The 24,555-nt window shown below is 33.6% G+C and overlaps 1 protein-coding gene across 1 annotated transcript in view; it reads right to left on the bottom strand.

The window, feature by feature from the left end:
• Positions 1–970: 970 nt before the first annotated feature.
• LOC138712569 (uncharacterized) overlaps positions 971–24,555 on the bottom strand; it is a 44,844-nt gene continuing 21,259 nt past the window's right edge. The window contains exons 9-14 of the mRNA XM_069844499.1: positions 21,914–22,154; positions 18,366–18,522; positions 16,113–16,244; positions 14,201–14,318; positions 12,105–12,259; positions 971–10,055 (exon numbers count right to left, since the gene is read on the bottom strand). Coding sequence (XP_069700600.1) covers positions 9,953–10,055; positions 12,105–12,259; positions 14,201–14,318; positions 16,113–16,244; positions 18,366–18,522; positions 21,914–22,154 — 906 coding nt within the window. The 3' untranslated portion in view covers positions 971–9,952. The remainder of the gene's footprint in view (positions 10,056–12,104; positions 12,260–14,200; positions 14,319–16,112; positions 16,245–18,365; positions 18,523–21,913; positions 22,155–24,555) is intronic.

Below are 24,555 nucleotides of genomic sequence, written 5' to 3'. Positions count from 1 at the left end.
GAGCTGAAAACCTGGGTTCAAATCCCGGTGCCGGAGAGAATTTTTTTCTCCATTCCACTACTCTTTCATCGCACGCTGACGCAGAATATCTGCATGGAAACACCATATGTACTTCGGTACATTAAAATAATATATATGATATGCGTAAATCACTTTGCGATTTAAGACAGTGCTTATTCAGTGGATCCCGGCCAATGAGTGCACATCTGCACATATGTGGACATTAGTCCTATGTTCGTAGACATCTATGACGTAGTGCAGAGGGCGGCAGCAACTAGAGGGAACCCAAGAAGTGGAACTTAAACCTAGAGGATTCAATCAGACACCGGGATGGAGTCCGGTGTGGCTTAGTGGATAAAGCATCAGCATGTAGAGCTGAAAACCTGGGTTCAAATCCCGGTGCCGGAGAGAATTTTTTTCTCCATTCCACTACTCTTTCATCGCACGCTGACGCAGAATATCTGCATGGAAACACCATATGTACTTCGGTACATTAAAATAATATATATGATATGCGTAAATCACTTTGCGATTTAAGACAGTGCTTATTCAGTGGATCCCGGCCAATGAGTGCACATCTGCACATATGTGGACATTAGTCCTATGTTCGTAGACATCTATGACGTAGTGCAGAGGGCGGCAGCAACTAGAGGGAACCCAAGAAGTGGAACTTAAACCTAGAGGATTCAATCAGACACCGGGATGGAGTCCGGTGTGGCTTAGTGGATAAAGCATCAGCATGTAGAGCTGAAAACCTGGGTTCAAATCCCGGTGCCGGAGAGAATTTTTTTCTCCATTCCACTACTCTTTCATCACACTAGCCTATATTTGTATTAATGGCCCATGACATATGTAGTCTTGTATTTTGCATGCCTCACTGCAATTATGTGAATCTCCTCTTTAGAAACATTAGTTGTTTGATTAGGTAAGAATAGATTGTTGAGGAAAAGGTATAATATACTAATTACAATAAAAGTATATACTTCTATTTGATGACATTTCATTCAGATATACAAAATCATATTTTCATAAACTGTATAATACAATATTACGGAAATACATGGGATTACTTACTCATCCACAATGTGAAGTATCTAAATATTTTGTAAATTGCTACATTAATAACGTTACTACATAAACAAGTAACTAACACTAACTAAATCTTAAAGTAACTAAACTACAACAAAGTTAAATGTATCAAATTATTTAATATTCTAATGGAAACAAAGGACGGATAAAATGAGATTTCAACATTATTGCATTCTTAAAATCAAATCTTTAAAAAACGCCCATATTCATAAAGCAGAAATTGTATTTTTCAACTCTATACATGTCAATTAAAACGTAGAACTATTGTGTAATTCTTGAAATAGGATTTTCAGACAAAAAGACGAGGAAAAATACAAAATCTAAGGAAGCAATCAGTTGATGTATTCACTTACAGTGTTTAGAGAGGTATGTGTGTGTGTGTGTAAGAAAGTAATATATCACATACCAAATGAATCATTTTTCGACTTCAGCTCTTCAAGCATAAAATTGTGGCAAAGACAGAATGTTCTTATTGTGTACAGTTTTTATCTATGAACTAAAATAAGTTACAGAATAATATTCTCAAATATTATGAAAGCCTGCAGACATCCTAAGATTCGTGTTACATAAGAATGTTCCTGGTGCAAATATTTATTTATTTTATTGGGTTAATTTTACGACGCTGTATCAACATCTAGGTTATTTAGCGTCTGAATGATATGAAGGTGATAATGCCGGTGAAATGAGTCTGGGGTCCAGTACCGAAAGTTACCCACATTTGCTTGTATTGGGTTGAGGGAAAACCCCGGAGAAAACCTCAACCAGGTAACTTTCCCTGACCGGGATTCGAACCTGGGCCACCTGGTTTCGCGGCCAGACGCTCTAACCGCTACTCCACAGGTGTGGACTTTTTGGAAGTGTTTTATCAACCAATTGAGTGTGTGTTTAAATAGATTTTCATGAAAAGTAAGGTTGTAAGAATTAACTTAATGTCAAATATGTACTAATCTGCTGATTACTGCGAAACTGAAATGAGATTCTTATTTAATCGAATGATTACCAAGAGAACATTCTCACATCAATCAGTCTCTGAACTAGAGGACACTGCTATCCCTTCCATTTGTTTACAACAGGAACATTCACAAGTGACATGAATCTGGGCAGAATTCTCTTGATTAAGGTAAAAAAAAAAAAAACTTCACAATGGTTTCATCAATAAACATTTTAAAATGAATATTTGTACATGAATGAGATATAACAGACATAATACATTGTATACATGATTATAAAAAGTAAAGATTAAATATAAATATGATATAAAAAGGTAATCCTGCTGTAGACAAAATGTGTTGGACGGAAAATTAGTTTAATCACAATTGCATAAAAATTCAGTTCATAACATACCCATCGGTGAATTTAATATTACTGTTTACAGTATATTAAACTGTTATTTTGTGATGACTTATAAAAAATGTTCACAACACTGACAGCTGAATGTTCTATTACTGCTGCGTGACATCATTATATATCATCTTCAGTGAAAATGTGTGAAGCGAATGGTCAGTCATTGGGAATATTACATCATTAAATTTGAATAGAAATCAAAGTGAAAAAGAAACCTTGCTTTCATGAAAGAATGTCTCCTATGGTAAAAAAAAAAAAATGAAAAAGAAGAAGTCTATTTTCTTTACGATGTAGGGTATAAATTTCTGTATGTAAAATATACATTTCTAATGCCGTAACATAATACATTCCCCAAATGACATTCATTTTTAAGATTTTTAAGTACTCTCTAACTAATGCACACACTAGCTGGTATATATGGCAAAGTACAGGTGATGCAGCCATTTATTCTCACCCTAGTGGAGAATAATGTTTCATTTTCACATGTTCCTTTCTGATTTACAGAGTGTACATTTAAATACAAAAGTCAATGTACAGATCATTCTTTCCAAATGGTTATAACTACTTACTAAGCTTCTGAGATAGATGTATGGGGACAAAGCAATATACTTCCATTTCGCAATAGTACTTTCACTACACATTACAAAATATAAGCAAATAATGTAAATTCTGCGTGTGATTAATATTAGGCCCATGAGTTTTGTAGTATGCAGGCCATACTAATGACATTAAATAAAATTATGTTTGATTTTATTGCATTAAGAAAACACTGCTTTGTAACTATTTTGTTGTGTAAATAATACCATTCCATTAATTTTCCTTATCCTTGTCTCTTCTTCTGACTTCTGAAACTGACTACTGTTCTTTTTAATAACAAGAAAAAAAATTATCACAAAATCATTGCAATACCATATTTCCTCGTGTAATTCCCCCCCCCCCTTTTCTAAAAAATTCGGAGGGGGAAATTACAGGACTACGAAGTATCAAGAATAATCTGGTCATATATAACATCAAACAATTCATTTATAAAATCAATGTTTATAATAAATAGCTACAAATATCGTGGCCTTACTAAAAAAAAGTTGGTAACTACATAGGAAAGCAATGAGACCAACTTCTTCTTGCAAGCCCACGATATCTGTACTACAATATGAGTAATTATGAACAACTTCGCAGTTTTTCTTTGAATGGCCTTGACTAATCTCTAATCATGGTCTTAAACTTCGGACATAAAATACTCGACGTACATGTATCTTTCACTACTTTCAGCACACAACAAATTCAGATCATCTTCCGTAACAGAAGAAATATCACAAGACTTTTTCATTATAGAATGGATGACTAATGACAATGGGTTTCCTGTGCCTATTTTTTTAATACTTTGAATTTTCACGAAAGCGTTCTTAAAGGTGAAAAGAGTGCCCAGCTTTGTTTAATGTAAAGGTACGGTCACACGTCGCTACTTTTGCAGCACTGCAGTACAAAAACCCGCGCAACTCTAGTACTGCGACATGTAAACAACGGTGCAACCCGAAAAGTAGCGGCTGCCGAACCTGCTGCCCGCTACTTTTCTATGCTGCGGCAGCTTAAAAGTAGCGACGTGTGAACAGGGTTCTCAGGGTTGCAGCCGCAGCATTTTTGATATCGGTTTTGTTGAAACTTTTGCTGCGGTTGCGACCAGTGTTGCCACCCAAATGTGCCAATGATACTTTTATTGTTTGGATGTATTTTAATGTTAGATGTGATGAAAATAAATTATTTGTAACAATTATTAAATGCACGACACAGTCTGAGCATATTTGCTGACGATATAATTCACTTTTTTAATTTTCTGTAGCGTAGTTTCAAACAGGAGGGTTGCCAACATTGATTACGTGAATATGCTGTTGGTTATCATTTAAGTATATAGGGGTTTTTAAAAGCTTTATAATAAAAATAATGCCAATTTCTGAATACTAATTAAGGCAGAAAAGCAAATAATATATAAGTAAGCTTTTACACGAGTTTATTAATAATGCGAACATAATCACAAAATGTATACTGAGAAGTCAACACGGAGATGGAAACCTGCAGCATGACTGCGGCTGCAAAAGTAGCGCCTTGCGTGTGAATAGACTCGCAACCTCCAGTTTCAACTTTTGCAGCACTCGGGTTGTGCAGCACTCGGGTTGTGCAGCACGAAAAGTAGCATGCAGCACGCTACTTTTGGCTTACGTGTGAACACGACACGCAACTTTTGCAGCTGTAGTACAAAAGTTGCACAGCAAAAGTAGCGACGTGTGATCGTACCTTAAGAGTAGAGTGACCAGATGTCCTCTTTTATCCGGAAATGGCCTCCTTTTTAGGACTTTGTCCAGAGTCCGGGCGAATTTAAAAAAAAAAAAAAAATCAAGAAATGTCCTCCTTTTCGTAACTTGTATGCCTGATATTTTGAAACTTTCTGATTTGATGCTTTTTTTCAAGTAACCTAACTTGCCAGTAGGTGGCAGCAGAACCGACGAAATATACTCTTTGCCAATGTTCTTAACTCTCTTTCCTTCTCCTTTCGATAATATTGTAATTATAGTTCCCTTGGCTTTCACATGTAAAACCATTTTATATCATTAGGTTTTATCATAAGTATGCTATAATAAAATAGATAATGACATAATTTTGAATACAATATAGGCCTAAGCCTAAATATAAATAGATATTTTCTGTCCTCTTTAATAATTATAGTTCCCTTGACTTTCATATGTAGCTAACTGTAAAATCACTATTATTATTTTTATCATAATTATTTTGTAATAAAATAGATATTAACATACCGTACTTTTAAGTATGATATAGGCCTAAACCTGTACTGTATATTGACGTACTTTAAAGTATAATATAGGCATGAGCCTAAATCAAAGTACATATTTTCTGTTCTCTTTTTCGAAGCTTTGTGTCCTCTTTTCTATCGATGTGAATCTGGTCACCCTATGTAAGAGGAAAATAAAATTCTGAAAAACATGTCCTAAAAATCTGGTGGGGGAGGGGTAATTACACGAGTAAATACAATAATTTCAAGCTCAATGGAGCAAGGTCACAGATATATGAAATATCAGATGGTAAACATAACTAAAAGTAGTCAAATATTTAAACAAAATATAAGTTAAAAGAAGAAATTACGGTCAACCTAGGTAACATACCAAATCACTTTCTAAAAACAATCACTATGAAAGTCTGCAATCTTACATAACTTGAACTTTTGAGTGCATAATTATTATGTTTTTCTTCACATCATTAATCAGACAATTTTCATGAAGAAGACAATGTAAATCTTCACTCATCAACAATCTGAGTTACATGATATCAGCAGAAAATAAAATATCTGTATGAATGCAATTCATTAGATTACTCCAAATTGTAGATAAAAACGATATTTTTTTATAAAACTAATACAAATTTGTACTCATTAATTCAAAGCACGAACAACAAATTCAGAACTGATTAACACCGAGATGAACAATGTTTGTAATATATTTTCTTATAAAATCATTAAAAATTCATTATGAAGAAAGAGAAAAACAATGATAACAGCATTACGTAATTGGAATGTCTAAAGCACTACATTCCCCGAGCAGATCAATCCACCAAGTTGAATTCCAAGCGAGTGATGTGACATGATGTGGTATGACATCTGTGTGGCGGAAACAATAATACGGAAAGTAAAAGATCTAACAAGTGGATGCATTTTAGTTTTGAACTGTATTATTAATTTTACCCAATGGTTGGTTGTGCGGCTCTAAATTGTACAAATAGTCGGTAGCATAAGCATGGAGTCTACAAATTCTACTGTTTTCCTGCTGACAAAGAAAAAAGTGGCTCAAATTTGAGATGCAAGGATTGGAAGTTCAACAACAAATAATTACCTTTGTAATAGTTTTGGTGAAATATTCCAAAAAATGAAATATGATTCCAGTATTTGCATTCAGTAGTCAGTCATCAGGGAATTCTAAGTGCATTTGTTAACATTTAAGCAGACTGCACTATTTCATTACAGACAGTTTAATTCATTGTTGTCACTGATAGTCTAGGGTCAAAATGCTGGTTTTTGAATCGGAAGTTCGAGAGTTCGAGTCTCACCTGCACCTCGATCTTTTTTTTTTTTTCATTGGGGAAATTAATTGAAGTGAATTTGTTATGGCTGACAGAGTAACTATCTCATGCCCCCATGTTTTAAAATTGCCACCAGTGCACTTCATTAGAACCAGGTACCCAGCTTCGAAGCTGTTAGCCCTGTGAACTTACAGTATATTTATTTTCCCCTATTATCATATTATAGGATTATCTAAGAAATTAGCAAGTTCTTTGTGATAGTAGAAGAGAAAGAGTGGGGGAAGGGAAGTGGTCCGTGGCTAGTGGTTAGTTTTTAAATTAATTTATTAATTTCCATTGAAATATTAATTGACATAGTATTTACTTTACTTAAGGGGACACTCAACTATATTTTGGAACTTTTTTCCTATTTGACCAATCTTTTTCAAATTTGGAGAAAAAGTTTAATATACACATGGAAAGTAACATGCAATATCTCAGCTCATTAGATCCAATACTTTTCAAAATAAAAAATATTTCAATTTTTAATCAATCATTAATTGAAATATCACTTTTAATTATCATTTTTTGGCTTTGTGCATTTGACTGTGACTTCTCAATTAATAGGGGAAGAATTCTGCGTATTGATTTAGTTCTGTCACGCAAATTAGTGTAGAAATTTAATTTTTCATTTCTATGACACTTTTTCTCCAATTTTTAAGTTGAGTGTCCCCTTAATAATTTGTGATAAATTAATTTTCATCGAAACATTAATCCACATGGGGCTACTATACTTTATATTTTAAATTAGTTACCGAATTAATTAATTTTCATCTAAATATTAATGCAAATAGAGTCTACTTTACTTTACATTTTTAAATCAATTACCTCATTAATTTTCACTTAAATTAATACACATGTGATTTACTTTACTGCACCACTTCATTCATGGAGAGAAGCTTTAATCAGAATCTCCTAATCAAAGTAAATGAATCAAAAGTAAACTAATATCTGCTAATATGCAAGTTTACTGCCGTCCAACCTCGAACAAGCATTCATATTCTTGCCTTTGTACATGATCTCATGTTAAAATTGTTACGTCTCCTTGATGTGGAATTAAAAATGGTGGGTTGTTCTACTTGTAAAATAAAGTGCTGTAGGAATGTCTTTTTCTCTTTCAATGCAAAATTCCGACATACATTTTTTGTACGGAAATGTAAATCAGTGCCAAAAAATGTATCACAAAATGACATTCATAATCAAACAAGCACTCAACTGAAGCTATATTCACCTTACAATCATTGGAATGTACTTCATCTAGAACATTTATCATGTTATGCTCAAACTGTTCTGTTCTTACTTTAAGAGTTGGGAGCAAATTAAGAATGTGGGTGTGCATGGTCATAACGTATTACTATGTACCAGTGGTGTGGTGTGGTGTGCCCTTCACGGAATTGTAAGCTATCACCTAACTAACCCCAACAAATGCATCATCCAAAATTAAACTATCAGACTGCCCAGAAACAAATTACTGCAGGTAACAACAATCATTATATAATATAAAACTAACATGTAAATGGCATGTGACGTAAAATCAGTTGTGATCTCACATGGTTGTAATGTCACGTGCTGGTTACACAAAGTCATGTTATATATGTAGGCTACCATCAACATGCATGTCACAGTTCACTGATTCACGGTTTTATCATTACAGCTGGATTTTTTTTTTTTTTTAGAAATGTCTATATCATTAAATTAGTACTTATATGAGAGTTCTACTTTTCGAGACTTCAAGTTCATGTAGAAAACAAATCAAAGACTACTGTGAAAACTAGGTTTTTTTTTAACCATGAGAGCAGATTTTTTTTAACAGAGAGCAGTGACAAAGGAAATTTTCAGTCTGAAAATGAGCAAAATATGTATTTATTCTCTGTAAAATGGAAAACCCTCTTTAATTGAAGGCACTTGTAGCTGGAATTGTGACCATAAAACAAATAGTTAAATACACTTCTGGAAGAATGTCACAAAGATCTGCATATGTAGGACCTTCAGCAATTCGCACATACTGTCAGAGAACTGCGAGTTCGAATATAATACTGTAGTTCATTTCTCAGTATTGGGAATTCAAAATATTGACCGTAAGTTATCTTAAGAGATGCCAAATGTTCCGAAAATCTTGAAGAAAACTCTGTGATAGTCTTTTGCTGTGATGTTCTACGAACTTCCTCGTGTCATCACTTCTAACCAATACGAGGTATCAGAATCACTTGTCCTTTTATCTAAGTGTCTCTCAGAGTGTTGCAAAAAGTAATCTGTATGAGATATCTTTCGTTGCAAAATATAAAAAGTCGTAACATCTTTAGGGAGGACAAAACTAAACAATTTTAGAATGAAATTGAAGTCCAAGTCCTGAAGAGTAAATAAAAACATTCCACACTCAACTTCCAGCAAGTTTGATTCTGTATTTGAAAAATCTAACAAGTTTATCCTTCCATCACTGTGCAAACCAATCTGCTATTGTAATTCCAGCATGTTACTATTACTACTATGTGAGAATTTTTTTTTTCGTTCTGGACCAGAGCAACGCTGATGTTGAAGGCGATGTACAGAAGGCTTTGAATAATTTGAAATACATTTTTGATGAAAATTTCGTTCCCTCATTTTGTCAACAATTGAATGCAGTTGTGTATTAAAATCTATATGAATTGTAAAAACTGAAAATTGATGCTGAAAATACTGCATATATAACTGCTCTTACTGTGTTTGATATCTTAAACCAGGATTATAAAACTTGTGTGAATATAATTTTAAAATAACACTGCCAAATTGGCAATAACACTGAAGTCTTGAAATTCTAAAACAAATTTTTCATAAAAAAAATAAAACCCACTTTCACCGGACTCTAGCTGTGAATTTCACGAATTTGGATTTGGTCTACCTTGCAACTGTTGTTTTCCTACAAGCCCTTCAGAATTTATAAAGACAATTCATCTAGGCATTCAAGAAAAGACCAATAAAAAGTTATTTTTGTGATTACTTTCTACTGAGACGCTCCAAAAATAGTTGGAGTTCAAGAAGACTGTTACCAAACTGGTAACAGTTAGTGCATTTGGAACACACACATAGTATGTGGCACCATTGCGAATATAGAATTTTCCTTCTTTCTGCTCAGTCTGTTTCAAGTTACCCACATTTCAATCTGCTGCCGATTCTCTCAGCACATGGAATGCTTTTCCTTCTCATACAATACTGTTAAAACTCGGAGTATTATAAAAATGTTTATAAAAATAACTGTAAAATATCTTCACATACGAGTACAAACCTCCAAGAGTTCATTTCGACAAATAATCGAAAAAATGTCGAATACTTATAAACTTGACTAAATTACCTTGAGCAACGGTATAAAGTCTAAAATATTACTTTTGTTATAACGTGTAATACTTGCTCACATTCTGATTCACCGAATTAAAAACCTGACAAGAAAGAACATGCCCAGGAGTATGAGGATGCTGCCTTGGACACTTGCAGCACCTGCCAGCCTGCAACTGAACATATCGTATCTAAAACAGAAAGAGAAATTCAGTTATCCAAACACGAGTAATTTTGTGTTCATTCAAGCTGTAGGCAACATTTTGTGTCTATGGGCCGAATTCATAGCCAACACTTATCGTAAGGAAACACTTAAGCAGTTGCTTACAATAATTTCCAATTCATAAATCCCACTGAAGTGAACACTTATTCAAATAAGGTAGCTTGTCAGCTTACTCAAGTGTTTCCTCATATGCAGTGTGATCAGCTGATTCGATATACAATAGATGATGATTATGATTTAATTTAATTTATTGAGTTCTGTAATTAAAATGAAAATGAGCTTTCGGCAAGCAAAAGATATATCAGTGATATGGAAAATCCTTTAGAGATGTATAATGATCAACAATATAAGAGGAGATACCATTTCGACAAGAACACTGTTGTGAATATTCTGGTGTCTCTCGTTTCAATTCACAATACAACCATGAGGCTTGCAGATTTCGCCACTGCTGAAAGTACTGGTTGCTTTGAGATTTTATGATACAACAGCATTTCAGATAGGTTTGAGTGGTATTTTTTTTTCGAAAAGTACAGTATTCACGTCCCAACGAAGTGTCATTTGCATTTTTGTTTGTATTCTACCCAAGGAATAAGCTGTTAAAATTTGCGTAATTATATCATTTCCACTTTGTTTAGCATAAAAATAACTGAAAAATAAATTAAAATGATTAAACTTACAGGAATATTTCCGGAGTTTGCATTAAACTCAACTGCAATTTTATTCCATGTCAATTTCTTCTTTTGGAGAGAACAATTATCAATTAATTTTCCTTTCGACGATATCTCCATATTTCATAACTAGTTATCTTCACTCACTTCTTTCTTTTCTGTAAAATGCTTTCTTGTATAATTTTAGCTCTATAATATTTACTTCTGTATTTGTGTATGACAACAATACCGATTTAACAATTTGAAGGCGCTGGATAACAATTGAATGTAGGAAAGCGCTCACGTCTAGTCATGTTGCCATATTTCTTTCGATGTCAAGGGAATGCTCAGGGCATATGAATGAGTAGCGTCTCTGCAATACGATCTGAAATAAGTGCTAAGGGAACGCCCATTACTTAAGTGTTTCCTCATTTTATAAGTGACGACTATGAATTCGACCCTATGTCTGCATTTGTATGTTCAACATGCAACTTTAATATGTACACAAAGATGAAAATCAAAATTTCAATCTACCATTGGTCGTAATTTCAACAAGCATAATTAACAAACCATGTGCTTTATCTACAAGATTTGGCAACTCTGGTTGACACATCTCTAATCAATATTATTGCCTATCATCTATAACTGAGAATAATAAATTACACTCTACAGGTGCCTGTATCTCAGAAATTAAATTAAAACCTGAAAAACTAACAGAATTCTAGAAAGGTTTAAACTGAACATGGTTAGATATCTACAGGTATTTCGTGTTATGCCTACAACCATTGCCACTAGAAAAAATCCAATCTCTGCTACTAGTTCTTGTCAGAAGGCAAAAGAAAGAGCCAAAACATGGATTTTCAGGTTATGGTTGATTCATATATAGTAGGCCTATTTTATGCTTATTTTGATGTTGGTAGTCTCGAATTTCAGGAATAAATAGTTACTTATATATTTCAATATTCAAAGGAAGTAAGTCATAATGCTGTATGCAAAATGGAACATTCATCTCACCATATCTCAAAATGGATATTTTGGAGTATGAGATAACATAGTAAACTTTTTGGAACTAAGATGAGTTACAAGAGAGATAAATTGTTATGTTTTCACATGAAAGATTTAGGCTGGGACTAGGATCAATGTTCGTTTGTGTTATGTTTCAACGAAATTTGACAAATAAAAGCTCAATGTATTTGATTACAGTCAACGTTAAAATGAACAACTGTAAGATGGCGCTTTCAGTTTCTTATGTACTGATCTCTGGCAAATAAAGTATTATAAACGATAGAGTTTAAAAGTAATCTTTACAATGTAGAATGAAATGGATGCAAGAGCTTACAAAGGTAATTTAGTTGCAACAAAATTATTACCTTGTTGGTTTCTGATGAACAACATTACTGAATTCTGCTTCCACTAGCTGTCCATCAAAGTAGGTAATAAGATCTTCAAATGGATATTCATATCCTTGTAGACATTCGCATTTATAGCCTCCAGTTTCAAAACCGCGCCCCAGAATTGGAACACACTGCAACAAACAAATTGAATTTGTAATCGGCACTATCACGCGCGTGCACGCATGCACGCACACACACACAGTTATTTAACCCTGCAGGTTTAACGAAAGATTAAAGGTGGAACTTCCTAGTTTATACCTCTAGGGTCAGTCATATGAACCTTGAAGCCTGAAAATAGACAACTCTGTATTTTTTGGATGACTAAGGAATGTTAGCATCAATTGATATTAGACACTTTCTTCAAAATGTTAATGAAGAAAGCAACTATGATAGGTGGTTTGGTTGTGTTATACTGATAACTTATAATAATGTATTAGGTCTATATTCGTTTATTTATAGGAATGCAATTTTTTGGTATTAACAATATATATGCGAAATGCGTTAAAAACTTAATCTTATGCATGGAAAACGTAAATTCCTTAATGAAAGTGTAAAAGCAAGTGAAATATATCCATAATTTTAGAGAAATTTATATAAATCTACGAAAATTACTTAATTACCATGCTATTTTAAACAAAAAAAAAAATGAGGTTCTATGGAGAATTCGTATGAAAAATGACTCTTTCTTCCAAATAAAACGTGAACATTTTTTTATTTTAAAAAATATACATGAACATTTCTACATATCTGATCATTCAGCATTACATGCATCAAACATCTTGTATAGTTTCAGGGACTACTTCCAGGGAACAGTGCAAGCAGACAACAGTCATTTCTCTTTCCAGCAACAAATGCCTTCATGTGATCAAGAAGGCAGTGCCGTCATCTTTTTACAATCAAATGAAATTGAATTTATTTAATGATGAAAACAATTTTTAATAATGGTTAAAAAAAAGTTATTTATTATTATTTTTTTAAATTTCTTTAGTGCAAAATTGCTTGTTATCTTTTTTATGAATTATTCACCGAAATAAAATCTTTTTAAGCAACGAAATCAGGGTGAAATAATTACCATAAAATTACACCCCTATTTATTTGTAACAATTAGAAGAAGAATTAGATTGCAAAGAATTCCGAATTTTCTGAGAATTTTAATTTGCATTTTATACATAACTTAAAAAGTTGTGTATAAAGTGCAAATTAAAATTAAGGTGACATTTGGGATTTAATTTTTTAAGGTAACATGTATTTATTTAGCCTGACGAGTTACTTCCTTGGTTTGAATTGTAAATTATTTAAAAATAGCGTGTAAGAGGGCCTTAGACTAGAAACGTTTAGTTTAAATGTAGTTCTGTTTATAAGTATGCATAAGGATGTAATTATTTGACTTATTTGAACTGTTGTATCAGTGAAGCGAGGTGAGTCAGTGAAGTTATGGTTTTACAGTGCAGTGAATAGTTCCGATCAGTGATAATTTATAGCGTCAGTGAAATGTGTTCTATAGTGTCAGTGAAATGTGTTATAGAGTGTCAGTGAAATGTGTCCTAAAGTGTCAGTGAAATGCGTCATAGTGCCACTACGGTGAGTGAGATGAGAGTAAAGTGAAAGACTATTGAAATTTATGTAGGGCCTATATATAATTATGTAGGTTGTATTGTAAAATTAGGCATTTTATTTACGTTTTATTATTAATTATAATTATTGTGTTAAATTGTATTGTGTATTGTTTATATTGTGTATACCACTGCCATCGGGTGCTTGCCCACTTGCAGTGTAAATAAATACATACATCTAGTTTGATTATAAAGTATCACACAGCAAAGAATGAAGATTATCTACGCACCAAATTATTATGCGACAACACAAGACAGCCAGAAGTCAAAGAAGCCACATCCAGTCCCTAGATAATAGGATAAATTTCCACTATCTGGAACTAATCCTGAATGTATCATGTCTTCAACTACATCATCTCCTATGTGCTACAGCAAAGCATGGCAGTGATGAAGCATATGAGATGTTGAAATGTGAAGTAAATATTAAAATAAAACTGTGTATTACGGTATAGTACTTACATATGATGTTTTCTTATCACATTTGTGAGTATCTTTGAATGCATTAGGCACGTAGTATTTATCAGGACACTGGTTAATGTCCAACTGGAGTAAGCTCATTGTAACAGCTACAGCTCCCCTGGAAATAAGATTGTTTGTTTGCTTAGTCAACAGCCTAAAGACAGGTTGGAACGTCATAAATGACACCAATGAAGCATCACTCATGAGGAAACTAATCTAGGAGATAATGGGATAGTGTGGACAGTTCCCCTCCATTGCATACATCGCTGACTAGTAACATATTACATTAATCAGACTTCAGATGTATTTCTCTGACACATATCGACAAGTGAGATGTACTGCCTGATAAATGATAATAAAGAAACAAGACTAAATGAAAGAGAGAATATGTGTATCATGATTAAGAACATTAGATCTTATCTAAACTTATATGTGATAAATACAGTAAAAATTATTTTATGTAAGTATGTTTTGCAGTTAAGCATTTTTTCACTCTTTAGTTCTGTGGCCGGGAGGAAAAAGGTCTTAAGTAAAAATTTTATAATTTTCAGGAAAGCAGTAGAAAGATTGAAATTGGTGTCAATTATAGAGTTTTTTTAATTAAGAAGTTTTTCCTGGATATTATTTGTTTACATTTCTTCTAAAATAGGTAATGTTGCTCATTTAACAATTTTCTTGATTATTTCCAAAAATAGCCGCACTTAAGCCCTTTTAAGACTAGAAGCCAAACTGAGTAGAAGGGACTATTAAACATAAGACCTTTTTCATGTCAAAATGAATGAGAAATGTAAATTATTAGGAATGCAAAATGGGTCTTAAACAATTATAGGACTGTTTACCCTGGTGCTTAAAAGTTTTAAAAGGAAAGGGCATCAGTATATGATAAAATGGCTAAAATACAAGTTAGACCTTTTTGATAGGGGAGCATGGAAAGTAAACATGTGATGGTTTGTAAGGAAACATGTGATGGTTTGTAAGGAATAAAGTATTAAATATCCTAAAATGTGTGTGCTCGATTCAAAAAGTACTTAGGACATTTGGCAATGCTCTATAAATCCAGTCAGGAGTCTTATTTGACTTTAGCTGTTTTACCAGATTATAGAGAATTGTTTCCGCTTTCAGAATATATAAAAATCTCATTTTCACAAAAAATTGACTTAAGACCTTTTTCCTCCCGGCCATGGAGTTTTTCTCCGAAGTACCACCAAAATTCCTATAATTTCCATGTTAATTAATTTGGGTATACTTTTTTCGTTTTCTAAACCCTAGGCATATGAAATGTCGTTTATACATTCTAAATCTCTTTTGCTCGAAATTTGGTTTGCCATAAAAATGTCAGAACGCGAAAATACAGTATGTGTTCAGTGTTAAGATGTGACTCACTTTGAAATTTGTGGAAACTCGAAGCTCCCCATGCACATCCATTCAGAAATGGAAGAAAAGGAACACTTTAAATAATGAGAATCCAACACCAAAGCTGTAACCACACTGAACTACTGTAACCCTCTAAATTGACAATATTTTGATGTAACTGAACAAATTATGGAGAAGTTACACAGTTTGAGAGCAAGGTTTATTTCGTAGGAGCAAATAAAAACCAGCAATCCAAAATAACGGATTTTCTTGTAAAATAATCATGTTATTAAATGTTTTTTTTTTCAGATGTTACTAAATGCCATTTCAATTACGTATACATTTTTTTTTTTCAGACTCACATAAAATGTACAAATGCAGTTTTACTGTATTTCGTAGCATCCTTGTTAAGCCACATACTGAATCAAGCTTAAACAATTTTGTTGTGTGTACGCAAATAATATAAATTAAATTGAACATTCAAAAAACTGTTAGCATTTTTTAATGGCCCAAATTATTTTTAAACCATACATATGGACAGACTAACAAAGGTACTTACTTAAATTCCAGTTTCACTTTCAGGTTATCCCAACCAAAAAATGGAGCTGCGTAAGTAATAACCCACTGCTTTACTTTTCCATTACAGTCAAAATAAGGCGCCGTCCAATGACCATGGTCCATATTGCCGGCTCTGAAAATTTATTGAAGAATTATAAAAAGTTTTCCAAAAATCTTATATACAAATATCCATGTGTTAAAGGCTGATGCTATTGGATGATGAAAGTGGAAGTCTTTGAAAAATTTTTTACATTTCTGGAGACATTCCATTTTACTATAAACTTTTATAATAATTTTAGTAAAGAAACAAAGCTGATGTAACATCAAGTTGTTAGGAAAAACACCACTACTACACTGCATCAATTAATACCTTGTTAACCCTTTGCAGCATAGTGGTTATTCAGAAGAATCACAGTTTTCTTTCTTTCTAAATTTTATGGCACAGATATTCCACCAAGGAACCACCTCTTGAGTATACATAGAGGTGATATCTGTGTTTTGAAATTGTGTGCAGAGTTAAAATGTTGAAAAAAAATTAATCGAAGCTTTGTAATGATCCATGAAATGAAAAACATAAAAAATTAATTTGTGCTGCAAAGAGTTAAATAACATGTATGTACTTGGCATGTATCCGTCTGACGAATGTACGATATGCAGAGAAAAATAAATGCATGTTGGACAGATAGGCAACAAATGAACTCATCCTCCAACTGGCCATTAGAAGAATAAGAAGAGTAAGAAAACATGTTACACATTTTGAGTTCATAGTTAAGAGGCATGAAAATTCGTAATTGTGTAAGAGTGATAAAATTAAGCATGATTTTTGCTCCTCCTTTTCAGTGCTTTACATTTCATCACAACTGCAAATGTTTAAGGCCATTTTATTATTGAGAATTAATTATACTTACTTACTGGCTTTTAAGGAACCCGGAGGTTCATTGCCACCCTCACATAAGTCCGCCATTGGTCCCTATCCTGAGCAAGATTAATCCAGTCTCTACCATCATATCCCACCTCCCTCAAATCCATTTTAATATTATCTTCCCACCTACGTCTCGGCCTTCCTAAAGGTCTTTTTCCCTCAGGCCTCCCAACTAACGCTCTATATGCATTTCTGGATTTGCCCATACGTGCTACATGTCCTGCCCATCTCAAATGTCTGGATTTTATGTTCTTAATTATGTCAGGTGAAGTATACAATGTGTGCAGCTCTGCGTTGTGTAACTTTCTCCATTCTCCTGTAACTTCATCCCTCTTAGCCCCAAATATTTTCCTAAGAACCTTATTCTCAAACACCCTTAATCTCTGTTCCTCTCTCAAAGTGAGAGTCCAAGTTTCACAACCATACAGAACAACCAGTAATATAACTTACAAATTCTAACTTTCAGATTTTTTGACAGAAGACTAGATGACAAAAACTTCTCAACCGAATAATAACACGCATTTCCCATATTTATTAATTAATTATATAAATAGATATTACCATGATAAATTGTATTTTCAGCAAAATACGAACAGTTTCCAAGAATGTATAATCTTTTTTAATTTTGGTTTCAATACATTTTTCAGATTTTATTTCGTTCTTCAGAACACAGCCAGGAATTTCGTCTTTGTGGAGTTTGGCATAGGCCTACCACGAATGGTGCATGTAAAATACTCATTTTTACTTCTGTCTGCTACAGAGCACGTGGACCAGAATGTGTAACTGATATTCTCTAACATGGACATCGTTTCCAGGAAGATTGAAGGCAGGCACCAGCTGTTTGTAATATTGCACTTGTTGGTTTTTAAATTACAATAAATGTTGGTTGGCACTGAATTTAAACACAACCTTTTATTCAGTGCTATACTATTATAGCAAAATGTATTGTCAACACATAACTCTGCACTTTTTTTCTCCCACTTTCATGGTTTTTGTTTCTTTTTCTTTTTCACTGTAACACACTGATCACATGACCAATTATATCCATTACTATTTAGGCTATGTATCTTATTTTCATTTATCCCTGTCAAATATATGAAATATTAAAAAGGTTTTAGCGAACAAACACCATGTCTTGAAATAATTAATGCTATAAAGTGCTGTTTTTAAAAACATTTTTGCTATAAAAACAAAAAATTAATACTATAATTTCACACTTCTGTTCATAGTATTTACAGTAAAACAAGAAACCACACTGGAAATGATTGTTTATCATATTTCCATTTTGAACAAATGTCACATAATATAAAATTGTTAAACTGAATACACTACCTATAGAAATTAGGATAATGTTCGTATTTTTTTAAAGATTCTCCAGTTTCATTGAAGCGAATCTTTATTTTCATGTAGAATTTCTCAAGAGCATCAAAGTTTGTTGACCACCTCTGTTTCAAAAACTGAAACCATGGTTTATTGGTATATATTTGATCTGAAACACAAGAATAAATACTGCATTAAGTATTCTAACCCACAATGTGTCTTTGTAGATATGTAAATCCCATAGCTAATCAAATATTCTTACTATAATGCAGTACACTAAAGATATACAGGGAAGACAGAAGAGTTCGGCTTTCAGGCCCGTAACACGCTATGCTGATGACTATGAACTAAAATTAAAGACGAATTTTATTACGCAATATGGAAGGCAGTTTAATATGAACTGATAGAAATAAAGTTACAGCGGATCTTTTATTAATTGTTCAATTTTACTCACCTAATATAAATTTTACAGGCTACAATTCGGATAGGTTACCTGTGGAAGCAGGAAATACAGATGGTGGCGGTAGCTATGTTTTCAGAAAATCGCTAGCCGACCAATGTCAGCTATGCCATATTTTGAGCTAAAGGAGAGCATTTTCTGTAGCTCGACAAATGCATTACATATTTCTCGCTTTAGTGTGTTACGGACCTTATACTCAGCACTATATAAGGTTTGTTGGTACAGCAGTTTCCAACAGATTGCAAATGTCATGAGCATCCACACTTGGAATTTACGAGCAGAAAAATTGATGTGCGCATGCTCATAACATGAACTGCTGTACGAACAAACCTGTTATCATCCATTACAGCAGTTAACTTTTAAATCACATGCTGTTGAGCTGCATGAACAGAAGAGCATTTCCTCTTCCACCTCCACAATTGAATGATTGGTGCTTATGTGAGTGAAGCAAAGCAATTACACTACTGACAATTAAAATTTAATCACGTGGCTGATTATAGTTAAGAAATAACTGAATTCTTCCATCACAATGCCCTTTCTAAGGAAACTCTTCTTTAAATTCAATAATTATTCAAACATTGTTATGAAAGAAAATAAACCGAGTTACTTAATGTGGGTAGCAATCAACTCAGTAGGGTCTGTTTTATGAATGAAGACAATTTTGTTTCTATATCTGCCATGGTTCTGGAGAAAATTCTTTTGAGGTAAGGTAAAGCATAAAGCAATCTTTATATTAACTGGAACTGGAGCCATATTTATGTGAACTTTTTTTTTTACTGGAACTTTCATCAGATTTAGGGTCATTAAGAGCTGGTCGAACTTTGTACATCACCATGTGTGTGTATGGCTCAAGTGAAGATATATGGTGGTTCAACAGAACAATTTAATATTGATAATGGGGTGAAACAAGGGGATGCTCTAGCACCAATGCTCTTCAATCTTGCTTTACATTGGGTGATAACACAGACAGGTATAGATACTAACAGCACTTTATTTTACAAAAGTGTTCAAATAGTAGGATACGCAATGACTTGGATGTTATGGGATGGTCGTTGACAGCAATAGAAGAAGTGTATAAAGACCTGGAACAAGGAGCCGCTAAAATCGGGTTGCAGATTAATGCAAGTAAAACCAAACGGATGACACAAGTAAGAAATAAACAGAATATATACAACCCTCTTAATCTGACGATAAACATGTTTGAAGAAACTGAGAAGTTTAAATATCTTGGAACAGTAATGACAAGTAACAATAACGAATTAATTGAAGTACAGAGTCGAATCACTGCAGCCAATAAGGCCTATTTTGCATTAAGCGCAATACTGAAATCTAACTGTGTGCACAAGGAAACAAAACTTAAAATATACAAAACAATTATTAGAAGTATCCTCTGTTATGCAAGCGAAACTTGGACATTATCTAAGGAGACAGAAGCTAAACTAGGTATATTTGAACGCAAAATACTCAGAAGAATTTTTGGACCGGTGCAAGAAAATATGCAGTGGAGAATACGTTATAATAACGAGCTATATAAATTATATAAAAGTTTTGATATTGTTACTTTCATCAAATTAAGGAGGCTTGAATGGGCCGGACATGTCTATCGGATGGAAGGGAACAGAATACCAAAGAAGATCTTAGAAGGGAAAATACATGGTAAAAGACCAATTGGAAGACCCAAAAATAGATGGATAGATGCGGTAACGATCGATTGTCAGGACTATCTCGGAACAACTGCCTGGAGGAGATTAGCACAGGACAGGGACAGTTGGAGGAAGAAAATTGAGGAGGCTAAGGCTCGACTTTGGGCTGTGATGCCATCGTAGTAGTAGTATGTGTGTGTATGTACAGTAGTGGCAAAAAAAACCGGACTGACCCTTGTAGCTGATTTCAGAGCCTTGTTCACTCCAGAGCACGATAGACTGGTAACTAAGACTTTCGTGGTTCGAATCCTGCCTGGGAAGGAAGCTTTTTTTGATTCCTAATACTTTTCGATTGCTGGTAAAATTCATGTTCTGGAAATAATAATTTAATTAAGTAGTAAAATATCACTGCAATTGAAAAGTATTGGGAATAAATTTGAATAAGGAACAAAAAAAGTTTTCTTTCCAGGCAGGATTCGAACCACGAAAGTCTTAGTTACCAGTCTGTCGTGCTCTGGGTGAACAAGGCTCTGAAATCAGCTACAAGGGTAGGCCCGTTTTTTTTTGCCACTACTGTACGTGTATTTTGTCTCTCCATGAAAGATTAAAAGTCGGACAAATACACTCTAATATAATCTGGAAAACTAAAAGAAACAAAGGCTGAGAGCTCAAAAATGGAATTGCCAACTTTTTTTTAAAGAAAATATAGGAGATTAAGAAATCAACAAAATTTCAAATAGAAAATTGGCAAATTATTCAGTTCACTTACTAAAAAGAAACTTTATTACTAGACTTAAATTAAGAGTATTTTGAGACAGATTTTGTCTCTTGTAATAGTTGAAGTCAATTATAGTTTACAGCTCTGATTTGATCAGGTGTGTTGTATTCCTGTTTCGAATTATTGTTCATGAGATAAAACATCCTCTTTGTATGAGTAGTGCAACTTGGTAAACATAGGACAAAACTAGCCAGTTTTTACAAAATTATAATATTAATATTGCTTGACTTTAAACAAGTGAGCACTAAACCCATATCCGGCAGCATTACCTTCCGATAAGATGGCACATTTCAATGCATCTATTGAACAACAAAATTAATCATATAAACAGTCATCATTCACGGTAAAATCAAATGTTTAGAATAATGATTATTACATTGCAAAAATAAAGGAGAAAAATGCTCGAAAAGAAGAAAAATACAAGAGCCGGGAGATTGTCAAAAATTAGGAGCAAATATGGTAGGGTTGGCAACCCTACTCACAAATGAGTTGTCTCCTGTTTATTGAAATTAAATAATATGGAAAAACATACATTATGTGACAGAATCACAAGTCACCTAAAATTTCCATCCGTGCATGACAGGATTCTATTTGCAGGCACACAAGCAAGAATTTTTTTTTATCAGACACCTTAACATATATGTACACACACGTATTTTAAATAAATGTTGTAACTTACGTGTTTCATTTAATCTTGCAAGATCTTCTACTTTAAACTTTCTGGTATTAAGCTGCTTCTTGTAAGCAAACGGAGCAAAGAACGTTCTGTTGGTGAATTTGTTGCGTTCCCAATAAGTTCCCGCAGACCAAATTTTTGTGTCTCCCATTACAAGTGCAAGAGTTTCTCCTATCATCTGGTCTTCTGACAATGGCCTATCGGCCACACGTTTGCCAGAGTAAACTTCTTTTGGGTCTGAGATCTGAAACAGTAATCGAAATGTATTATTCAATGTTTCACTGCTCACGAAAAAAGAATGTTCCTTATTACAACTCTGTTCTAAAATTGTATGATGATTAACACAGAAATGTTACTTTACAAGTGTAATATTTAAAATTTGAAGTTAGGATTTCTTCATACTCAACAGATAATTATAAATCTGCATAAAATTGTCATTAGCAGCAGAATACCCCACAAACACAAGGAATGCAGATATATTACTTTTCTGCTGGAAACTGAACCTAGATATACTTGAGTATGGCAAGAATATCATGTCCCTTGAGTAATTTTAATTAATTATATTAAAAAACAAAAACTTCTATGAAACTATAGTACAGTGAAACCTGTTCAAGACGTAAGTGACATGGTCCTAATTTTTTTTCCATTGTGGACAGGTTTCCGTATTATTCAGGTGTGACATTAAAATGGAATATTTTGTCATTCATATACATGAAAAACAAAATGGCAAGTCCCAAACTGCAAGAAGTACAAAATATCCATTTAACACTCATCACATTAAATCAGCTTTCTGTCGCTCATTACGTTGGTGAATCATCTTGATTAAAATCTCATTTTCTGTATAAATATTATCGTAACTCACTCATTAGTCATTAAACATTACTAAAGTTTACTAATCTCATTCTATTTAATATCTAACACTATACTCTAATACTGTACTGCATATCACTGCACATTATTAATTAATTAGACTAGGAGCCATCTATTAGAAGCCTTGAATTCTGGTTTATTTAATTTCTTTCCCAGTTCAATAGTTTGCTTTGCAGAACAGATCCAGAAATTGGCTTGTTCTCTGAAAGGTCATGAAGATCCCACTCCCACAACAGTTCATTTATTTTCACATAAACAGTTGCTTTCTGGTTCCTTCTGTGTCACCAATATTGGCCACAAGCCACTCACTCATTATGATCTTTACTTTTTAAAGTGTCACACCTGAGTTTTCCACAACTGTACTTCAATATTATTTCACATAGACTTTGTTTCTAATTTTCCTTTATCTCGATAACTTTTACTTCATCACTTAATGTTAATATCACATTTTATGCAACTTTTTTTTTACCTGGAAATCACTACACTTGCGCTCTGTTTAGCTACGACAGTATACGGGTGAGAGGCATTGAAAATCTTTGAAGGGACTCGTCTGCCTAGTCAACAGGGTAATAAAATTTATGACCAACAGGCCAACACACCCTCGTACCCTCTAGAATTTTGCAAAGAAAACTTGTTTTTATCTCAGTGACCTACATATTTCGTATATTCCTTGAAATTACACGCTGTTTCAAAATATAGTGTGTCCAAAATATTGTTTCCATTTTGAACAGTAGCAGACAGTTTCCGTTTCCGCGTTGGACAGTTTCCGTTTTATTCAGGAAAAATTACACATAATACATACAAATTTCGCCGGGACCAATAAATTGTTCTGAAATAGACAGGATTCCGGATTATTCAGGTTCCGATTTGAACAGGTTTCACTGTACCTAAATATTATGTGCTTCTAATTTATAATAATAATAATAATAATAATAATAATAATAATAATAATAATAATAATAATAATAATAATAATAATAACAACAACAACAACAACAATGCCTGATCCACAATAAATTGGAAACTAAAACGAAAACAAGAACGAGAATGAAAAAAATGTGAGCATTATTAACGAGAAGCTTACTGGAGCCCAGGAACAGTAACGTGAATGTTGTTAAAGTTTTAACTTTGCCATTCTCATTTCAGATCACAGCCTTATACAGCTCGACCAAGTTAAGTCTGCGAGCCGAGAGGGGAAGTTGGAGGCGGTAACGAGAGGACACCAGTACAGTCTCATATGACAGCAAAGTTTTCCTACTGTGCTTCAGTTAATAGAGCGGTAACAATTTAAGACGCTTTGAAATAGACTGTACTTCTACTTCTGCTTGACAGTGAGGTTTGGCGTTCTGATTGGCAAGCGTGGGCGTAGGAGAGAAAGTTGCATGAGGGGGGAGGCAGCGTAACTGTTGCCTTTATCTGAAGACAAGGACAACAAATGCGTGCGCTCCGTAGTGTATTTTAAACGATGTGCACACGTTGAAATCTGAGCGTCAAGTGACCTATGTGGCAACTGTGTTTTGCCTCTACATTCCATCCCGATATCCCCACTCGCAGACTTGACTTGGACAAGCTATAGATTCTTTCCGTTATCATAAAGCTATTTTGTCGTCGTATATTTTGTAGTAAGGAGGCCATGACCTAATTTTTTCTTCATGCATCATGTCTAACTAGCTCATAAATTTAGTAGAATCACTATGTATATATGTGACCAGATTACCACGTGAACTGAATTCTCAACTATCCTGTGTGTCATAAATTTTGAAGTTGGTTAACCT

Source organism: Periplaneta americana, chromosome 13 (assembly GCF_040183065.1).
Source record: "Periplaneta americana isolate PAMFEO1 chromosome 13, P.americana_PAMFEO1_priV1, whole genome shotgun sequence".
Classification (NCBI taxonomy): Eukaryota; Metazoa; Arthropoda; class Insecta; order Blattodea; family Blattidae; genus Periplaneta; species Periplaneta americana.
This window is presented reverse-complemented; position numbering and strand designations above follow the sequence as displayed.